Source organism: Phyllobates terribilis, unplaced genomic scaffold (genome assembly GCF_046119375.1).
Source record: "Phyllobates terribilis strain yellow unplaced genomic scaffold, ASM4611937v1 Scaffold_8__6_contigs__length_399053987, whole genome shotgun sequence".
NCBI lineage: Eukaryota > Metazoa > Chordata > Amphibia > Anura > Dendrobatidae > Phyllobates > Phyllobates terribilis.
In genome coordinates, this window is record NW_027362768.1 from 134445935 (window position 1) to 134455886 (window position 9952).

Sequence of the window (9952 nt, forward strand, 5' to 3'; positions counted from 1 at the left end):
GCACGCATGGCGCCCCATCTCTCATCCTGGCACGCATGGCGCCCCATCTCTCATCCTGGCACGCATGGCGCCCCATCTCTCATCCTGGCACGCATGGCGCCCCATCTCTCATCCTGGCACGCATGGCGCCCCATCTCTCATCCTGGCATGCGCAGTTACCCCTCCTCACCCCCCCAATCCTGGTATGTGTGGCCCCCTCAACCCCCCCCCCCCCCCCAATCCTGGTATGTGTGGCCCCCCCCTCACCCCCCCAATCCTGGTATGTGTGGCCCCCTCACCCACCCACCCAATCCTGGTATGTGTGGCCCCCTCATCCCTTTTACGCTGCACACATACAAAAAAACAAAACAAAACACTTATACTCACTTTTCTTCCCTGTGCTCCAGTGTTGGTGTCCTGTTCTGCCGGAGGAGGAGTGCGGCGCCGGAGTACATTTGTGCCCATACCACACTGTCCGGCGCCATTTTTCTGAAGACACACTGCAAATGTGTTTTCAGTAAAATGGCGCCGGATAGCGCTATGCGCATGCGCCGATTCCAACGCCTTCACTCCTGCCCCGGTCTCCGGCGAGAAGAGAGGCGCCGCGGCAATGCTCCTCCCAGTCAGGTAAGTATGCAAGTATGGCACCGGAGAACGAGGTATGCGTTCAGTGTCTACGCATACCGCGATCTCCGGCGCCATACACTTCTCTTACCCGTAACCGCTCCATGCGTGCTTCTGTCTAGAGCCAGACTGCGCAGGCGTGTCGCGCTTGCGCAGTGTATAGAGGCTTCAGACAGAGGGACGCTTGTAGCGTTACATTATAGATAATTATGTGCTCCACTGTCCAGCTCTGCGTCATAATGGGATTTTAACCACATGTCGGAAATGATCAGCAATTAGGTCTAAAGCCAAGTGTTTAAAAGGGCTTGAATCATCTTGTTGAGCAGGAGTGCACTGCTCCCCCAAGCCTCCTGCTTTCTAAGGCTATTGGGTGCTCCTGCTGGAGACAGATCAGACCAGCAGTATTGTTTTGCAGCTGGCTCGAACTATGCACCCTCGGATGCGGATGAAGACAACTTTGCCCTGGAACTGGTCGGGTCCAGATATTTGGCCAACTGCAGAGCAGTGCTTACAAGCCCTATGGAAAAGCACTTGTTAGTAGTGCGCTACTTGCCTCTGGGACCGTCTGTGTCCAGTAACCTAAGCGATGAGTAGTAAACAAAACAAATCCTTCCATTCTTAGGGCCCCGTCACACTAAGCGATGCAGCAGCGATCCCGACAACGATACGACCTGTCAGGGATCGTTGCTGCATCGCTAATACATCGCTGGTGAGCTGTCAAACAGGCAGGCTCACCAGCGATCAGGGGAGCAGCGATATCGTGGAAAGAATCGTTCCACGATGTCCTGCTCCCGTTACCAGCCTGCTGCAAGCAGGAGCAGGCTGGTAACTATGGTAAACATCGGGTTACTAAGCGCGCGTGTGCCCCTAGTAACCCGCTGTTTACCATGGATACCACTCTGCTACGGTGCGCGGGAGCCTCCGTGCACCGTAGCAGAGTGGTATCCATGGTAAACAGCGGGTTACTAAGTGCGCGCGTGCCCCTAGTAACCCGATGTTTACCATAGTTACCAGCCAGATCGTTGGTCCCGCTGGTCACACACAGCGATGTGTGCTGGCCAGCGGGAGGCTAACGACCAAAAAATGGTCCAGGACACTTTGCAACGATCAGCGACCTCACAGCAGGGGCCTGATCGTTGCAAAGTGTCACACACAGCGACATCGCTGGTGAGGTCGCTGGTGAGTCACCAAAACCGTGACTCAGCAGCGATATCGCTATGTGAGACGGGGGCTTTAAGAAGAGGATTTTTCAGAACAAGTAATTTGCACAGTTTTAAAAAAAAAAAGCACTTTGCAATTTTACCCATAAAAGATAAGAGCCCTTTAAAGACAGATCCAATAGTACCAAGTATTTCTGCTGGATTGTTAATACTACACAAGACGACAAAATGTGCCGTCATGTACGCTCGCTCCAGACAAAAACATCTGTATTCAGCGGCAGGAAAAGCAGTCATGTGATTGCATAACAACCTCCATGTCTAGCACGCTGGAAGCCTGGTTGCAATCTACCTCTGCCATGGTAAAGGAAAAAGAAAAAAAAAAAGCCTATAACCTTTAACTACACAGCTGGGAAACCATATTTTACGACTAGTCTCCTACACGGGCTCAGATTAATCATTGTGATTAAAGTTTGACTAAGCTTAGGAGTCGTTTTGAAATACAGAAAATCTGCTAAATAAATTAAAAAGTCTGATAATATTCACAAAATTACACATGTGTGGAATACTTTGTAGTTCTGTAAATAGTTAATTGAAGATTGGTGTGATTGGTACAGGGTAAAAGTTTTCTATAGTTAAAGAGCTTCAACCTAGAATGCAACGTTTGGTTGGAAGCTCCAGCACCTATATGAGTTTATAACGCATATATGCCTTCAGTCTCACTTTTACTGCCCCATGCCTACATTTTTCCAACATTTCATTGACTGAACCCTGTGGTCCTACATCACAGCATATGACCGTGCAGATCTCCCAGCAGATTGCTGCTTCCACCCCCCCAACTCCTGTGTGCTGCTGACATTTGCCTCTCCTCCTATGTTTCTTCATTATTTCCACATGTGCAGCAAAACAAAAAAAAGCCATAAAATCACTTGGTTCTGCCAGCAGGAACTGCATTTCAAACAGCGGCCCTTTACCAACCTGTTTTATTATTTCATCCCAGAGCTGGATTCACAGCTACACTGTCTGCTACGGCTGCTTATGAGCATGTGCTACATAGAGACAGGAGAGCAGGATCTCCTTTATGTCTATAGTGTGTGGGGAAAAATCATAGCAGCTAGTCCATACATACTAGCTCAGAGACCACTGACAAAGAGGTTGTCCACTACTTTTTGATTGATGATCTATCCTTCGGATAGTTCATCAATGTCTGATTGGTCGGGGTCCGACACCTGGCACCCCTGCCGATCAGCAGTCATCGGTGTCGGCGGCCGCCAGCCGGAAATACTCACTTGCAGAGCTGGCAGCCTTCTGATAGTGGCCGAGGCAGGGTACTGCACACCCGCTAGATGTGCAGTACCCTGCGCGGCCACTATTAGAAGACGGAGCACCTCAGCAAGTGACTATTCCCGACTGGCGGTCGCTGACACAGATGACGGCTGAATGGCTGGGGTTCCGGACCCCGACCAATCAGACATTGATGACGGTAGTGAACAACCTCTAAGAGTTGGAGCCTGGTGAAAAATGCAGGAAACGAGTCATAATGGCCAGACAGTGTTATTCTTCATGTACACAGACAGGACGGATTATTCTGAAAAGCAACTCTAAGATAGTTGTAAGAAGAAAGAAGTGAGAAGTAGAAGTAAAGAGTGGAGCAGCAAACTTACTTATAATTATCGTCTTCTACAAATTTTTGAAGTTCTTCTATGTAGCGCATGGAGTTTAGATATTTCTGGACATGCGGCAACAAGGGGATGTCTGCGAAGAAAAAAAGAAATCATGCAGTGTTTGGGTTACCTGCTTATGCCCGTGCAGCCTTTATCATGGTTTGCCAAGATAGAATGAGTGCTGAGAGAGAATGGGCAAGAAAGGACCATGGGAAAGTCTCATAGCCGAGCTCATTGTGCCATAGGTAAAATCTTGCATCCTCTGCACTGAATTGTTGTCAGTCATAGTTTTCACTATTATGGGGGGTCGGGGGCTCTCCAACATTGCCTTATGCCAAATCTACACATAAACCCATCTCTGATGCAATCTTACCATATTCACAGGACTGCTGCAGGTCAGAGATTATCCTCAGGATGTTATTCATCAGATTGGATCTTTGCTCATTCTCAAGGATGCTGCCGGTAGATGGATATGCAGAATCTATGTACGTGAGATCTGAGAGGTAAATACCTGCCATAATAGAGGGGAGAGAATTTTAACAAGAGTGTCATAAGATAGGTCAGTCATATTACACTGCTAATATAAGGTTTCCTTTATTTGATAATATTCCATATATGTAAAGGAAAGGTAACCCCTGATGAAGCACACTGTGTGAAACGCGCGTCGGCTAGGCGGGCACGCGGAATCCCACATTACTTTGGTTGGTACCATGCATTTGACTATGATGTACCATATTTACAGCTCTTCATGGTGAATGACACAAGCCATTAGTATATGCACTTTTCTTGTCAGCATATCTTCATGTTCCTACTGGTTTTTTTGCTGACCTGTTGCACTTTGAGATATATTCAGTCATTCACTGGTGTCATTCATTGATGATTATTACACCTTTTTCTTTCCATATCTGTTTCATTTCATACATCTCTTATGCTCATTTGTATTATAACATTCTTTGGGGTTTCCAGTTGACCTGCCCTTTTTCTCTTCTCCCATTTTTAAACATTGAATGGATTTAGTGTATTGTATTTTAAGGTTTTTATTATTTTTTTGCATTATTGTATGGTGGTAGTCATGCTTTTTTTAGTAGGATATCCATAAATGGATATTTTCCGTAATATTAGGTCCTAGCGGTCTGTTCCTCACCTGCTACACTTTTGCACTATGGTTGGCACGATTTTGGGGCACCGGTCAAATGAATCTATATGTGGTAAGATTGACATTCAGGGCTTGAACACAAAAAAGGTCTCCATTTCCGACAAGTACGTGAAGTATGACTTAGTTAAATATTTGTGCTCTCCATCTGCTACGGTCAAGCTATCATCATCATCACTAAGGATAGTCTATAAAATGAAGTATTGGATGAGAGGGGGGATTCTTTACAATGCACCTCATAAGTGTCCTTTTCAGCTGGATGACGAGCAGTGAGCAGCCCCGGGTTCTGGCAGAATCAACTACTTCAACCCCAATTATTTAAAGGTACCATTACAGAGAAATAAGTTAAAAAGGTCTGCACTGGGGGTGTCCTAAATTATGAGCCAGAAGCTTGGTCAGATCCCTCAAATATGTGGCGAACTAATCAGAAAACAGATTCAATGTGAAAAGAATAATGAGGAGAATCAGGATCCGCTGCTCTCGCTTTGTGCTAAATTACAGGAATTTGAAGGTGCGTGTAAGCATTTTACTGTAAAACTTATCCATTTTTCCAATAAGAAATCATAGTAATTTTGAGAATCCATGGGTCACCCAAATTTTAACTACCTCAATCAATTATACTGAATCCCTTGTAACTGAGATCATTTCTATGGACGTCAGACTGAGTTTTTCTGAGCTGAGATCATTATGAATTGCCAGCAGCATTAACAAAAAGGGGCTGGAGAGAATAAAACATAAGATGCTGACAAAAATAAGACCCTTATCCGACCATAGACGTGTAAAGTGATATTTCTCCCTGCGTGATGGGACATGATGTAGATACAGCACTTAAACAATTTAAAAGGTCTCCTGATTTATTGTTTTGGAGATTTTTTCTGTAACCGAACGATAGAAACATTGGTCTCAAGTTTGTCCACAAGAAAGCAAAGGCTAAGCAAAGCCAAATCTGCTGTGCTTTTGTGCAAATCAGCAAACACTAAGTATTGATAAGCAATCCTACTATGCAAGTCAGGAAAGTTTGGATCAATGCAAGGGAACTTGTACATCTCTCCGTCTCCTCTACACCATTCCCTTTAGAGCTCTACTTAGCATCTAATAGTTTATTCAGAAACAAAAAGGAGTAATAATTACAAATACATACTATGAAAATGAGCAAGAAATCAAACAAAAATAAGAAAAAAAGAAGGGACAACAAATAATCTTAATAGAAAGTACATGGAAAAAATAATTTAAAATATGAAATGATGCCCAAAATATTGCCAAGCTGACAAAACAGAATAAAAACTTGATGCACATAAAACTTAAATAAGGAAACAAAGTTAAAGTTTTAGAAAAGCTGGAGTAAATCTCCCAAAAGTCTATAAAACCAGTAGAGAAAACCGACAGCAGAATTATGAATCCACCTCCCAGGTTAGGAGTTCCTTCATTTACACACCATGGTTGGTCAATTTCTCAAGCCTGGGGTTTATTAACCACATGGCTTCGAGAAGAAAAAAAAAAAAAAGTATATAAAAAGTAGTCCTTTCTTGGCAAATCTCCATTTAAAATGGCACCAAGTATACAAATTCCCATTTAATAACTTGCGCTGAAATGTCGTCATTGTGCCTAGCCGAACAAACATTCCACCACTGGGCTGGGAACAATGCAACGAAGGCATCTGGCCATACACAGGAGATGACAATCGAATGAGGAAAAATCATTCGCCGTTTGTAAGAATCTTCTTTTGCACGACCGCACCATACATGTGTCCAACTACACTGTACAAATATCTTTTAGATGAAGTCATACATTTCCGATGAATAGAGAACAAAAACGCTCGATAATCAGTGGGATGGAGCTAATGAAAAAAAGTTTTCCGAACAATCAGCACACAGACTGTGAAGACCTGGGGTCTTCTGTGGGCGTGATACTACTCAGACAACACATGGTGAGGGTAAAACAGCGTGCCAATATTTTATTGAACCACAATATAGGACATTAAACAGATATAACAGTCCCAGCAAATACCCAAGATAGGGCAAAATTACACAGTCTCAGCCTTCCGCTGGCCCGCCGAGAATAGAACAGCTGCGACTTTGGGACTACCAGGGCCAACTGCCTCCACCCGTGGCGCCCCGCTTTTGGCAGGCCCCCACAGAGAAGGTAGCGGCAAGCTTAAGAAGCTAGCAGTACATCGAGATACAAGGCCAGGAGACCCGAAAGTCCCACCCTGGCCTCTCCGAGAGTTTCCATGGGGCCAAATGACCGGCTGGTCCCAATCTGGCTTCTCCGAACGTCTCCATGAGTTGCAGGCGACTGGAGAGTCCCACCTGGCAACCCTAAACAACATATTCATGGGGCCAGGTGACCTTATTGTCCCAACCTGGTTTCCCCAAAATATATCCATGGGTTCTCGGATGGTCAATGGAGCAGATCTGTATCCTTCCAGTCAGGGCCGTATACCCTTAGGCTGGAATCCTGTAGAATCAAAATCTGTGTCTGCTGTCCTGAAGAGTCTGTCTGATCTTTGATTCTCTTTGCAGCAGGATAGAAAACCCTTTTAACATTTGAATAAGTGGCTAAAGTCATCAGTCACAGGTCAGGGGGAAAAATGCAGGGATCAGGTCTCATTGTTGAGCATTTAATCAATTAACATAGTTTGTGCTCTTGTAAATCAACAACTAGCTGGTTTAGTACAATATGCAATTAGCATAGTAACAAATAGTCAACATTCAGGGTTATACAAATACTGGTCTGTCATTCTTGACCCACCAAAAAAAAAACACACTAGTTCTAAAGTCAACACAAACACAATAGTTTATTTCTCTTGGCCAAATCTAGACGTCTGGCTAATTAAGGTTAGAAGCGGTGTCGTTACATACACATTATGCCATGCACGATGGTCGTACGAAAATATTAGTCATACCTGATTGATAATTCAAACAACTACGATCGTTCGTCGCCCAAAGGTTGATTGCTTGTCACAAACATACAATGACAGATCGATTTGGTAGAAATCTTCTATTTAATATAACTTTTGTCTAATGTGTATTTGAAGTTTTTAGTCTTAAGGTCTCACACATTAGATGAAAGTCTGCGGAACCGGCAGACAATGTGTATGTGATGTGTATGTGGGATCTAATGCTACCCAAAAGATGATGTTGAGGAAGAATAGGATCTCTCCATTGGAATTTCAGCTGCCGATCTGTGTGTTGAAAACACAACCACTAGGCTAAGGAGTTCTTGTGTATGGGGAAGTCAGGAGAGAAAGCCATCTGCCAAACTATTGTTCGTGTACCAGGTATCACATATGTAGGAGAAGCTTTAGTCTGCCCATACACAGACTTATGTTGGTCGAAACTGGCAATATCAACTGGTTCGGACGAATACTGTGTATTGGGGCGCCGGACAAATCTTGATCTGGAGAGCTGTTGGTCAAGCATGTCCCATTTCAGAATGCCGATTGCATTGTTCTCCCTGAGATCAGCCGGCGGACAATGTGTCAGTAAGCAGCTCTCTCAGAGCACAGGAGCGTTCAGCCAAATGAGAGTCTCAGTGTATGGGAGAGTTGGCTGAGATGGCTGTCAGTTGAACGATCTTTTCAGCCATCATCCATCCAATGTGTATGGCCAGCCTTATGACACCCGAACACATTAGATTAAAATGGTCCATTGACAGCCCAAAATAGATCACAGAATACATCAGCCAACATGGATTTTTTTTGGACGATGAGGAGCATAATTGTCTGAAGAAAATCAAATATGTCCTTCTGGCATTTTTAACGATAAAGGTCCATGTGTAGGTGATTGCTCATTTTACTGAAACAACAAACAATCATTAGTTATGGCTGTAATTGTCAATTTTGCCAAATTTTACCCAATGTGTAGACATACTAATAGCTTGAAAAACCACCACAAAAGGAGCATCAGTCAGTGAGGTGGGATTTCTCAAAGCCTTAATATGCAAAAAAAAATGGTCAAGCCCAACTTTTACCAACCCCATGTCCACAGCTAGTTTAGGTTGCAGACAGGCAACAAACTCATGCAACTCCTCTCTTCTTGCCGCTGGACAGCAGAAGACATATTTGGAAACCATATTTGAGGCAGAAAGAGTTAACATACTCCCTATATTTTCAAGGTAAACTCAGGAGCCGTAAGATGTCATGTTTGCACAGCGGGGGCCCTCCGAATGCTGACCACAAGTCTCTGTGTCCACTAAAACATGTGGTTAATCAACAGCGGAAATATATGCAGAGTCCTGTTTCCTCTGAGCGATTTTCTGGCCGGCTCCTCAATCAATACATCCTTTACTGTAGTTATAAAGATGAATTAAACAGATGACGCGAGACACAGAAATCAAACAAGCTTTGCCTGGGAATATAAAGCCGGAGCGGTGGAAAGATTATTCCAAAAACGTATATGCACCTCCCTCCCCCCCGTAATGCTCTTTGCACATGCATGGATCTAAAACGTATAAAACCAACAAACAGGCTCTTCTGTCAGAGCAATTACCCCAAAACCAACTTGTATGAAGTCTCTTATAATTGTGTATTCAACTATTCAGGAGGTATGTCAGCCAAAAACCTGATCTATTCCCAAAGGCGACAACTAGTGACGACAACGGTGACGTCAATGATTGTCGGGGAGTATATACATGTCAAGCTACCCTAGGTACTAGCGCTGAATATGCACCATTTAATCTACTGCAATGTTTCTTAAAACACTGGGACTCATTTATCAAAACTATAAAATATTAAAATAAAAGAAGATCACTGGAGTGAATTGCGTTGGGTTTATCTTTTGTCCTCATTTAATTGGGTGTAGTTTTTGGCTGTCCTCAAATCCGTAAATGAAATGAGCAGTTGCAAGATTAGCAATATTTTTGGGCACAAGCTTGATAAATCAGTCTAAAAAAAAAAAATGTACCCCCCCCCCACCCAAATAACCTATGCCTATTTTCTTAAACTTGAAAATTGGGGGTTCATTTAGTAAAAAAACTGTTGCAAACTGCTTGATAAATGTGGGTCATAGTCATCTAATAATTCAAATGAGATTTTATAAAAATAAAATAAAAAAAAAAAGGTGCCCACAATACACAGATAAAACACACACACTTGCATAGCACAGCAATATATAAACTGACTTCGGCTATGTTCACACTTGCATTTGGAATTCACTTGTGTATTCAGAAGTTCAGTTTCTCCACTCCTATAACTGGAGGAAACAAAAAATGGATCCGCATTATGATAGCACCCTTCACACTTCTTAGACTATCAGGGCCAGTTTAGTTATTTTAATGGTGACTAAAAAAAAAAGCAGCTATTAAAAATATGACAGAACTTGCCATACAACCTCCTAAAGGAAGCTTTAATTGAGAACCTGCAGTGTAGCTGTCAC

General features: G+C 43.5%; 1 protein-coding gene across 5 annotated transcripts in view; it reads right to left on the reverse strand.

Annotated features, from left to right (window-relative positions):
- The window catches only part of RALGPS2 (Ral GEF with PH domain and SH3 binding motif 2), a 145100-nt gene that overhangs the window by 23533 nt on the left and 111615 nt on the right, over positions 1-9952 (reverse strand). For all 5 annotated transcript variants that reach the window (XM_073643341.1, XM_073643342.1, XM_073643340.1 and 2 more), the window contains exons 9-10: positions 3798-3935; positions 3425-3515 (exon numbers count right to left, since the gene is read on the reverse strand). In XM_073643341.1, the coding sequence (XP_073499442.1) occupies positions 3425-3515; positions 3798-3935 (229 nt within the window). The remainder of the gene's footprint in view (positions 1-3424; positions 3516-3797; positions 3936-9952) is intronic.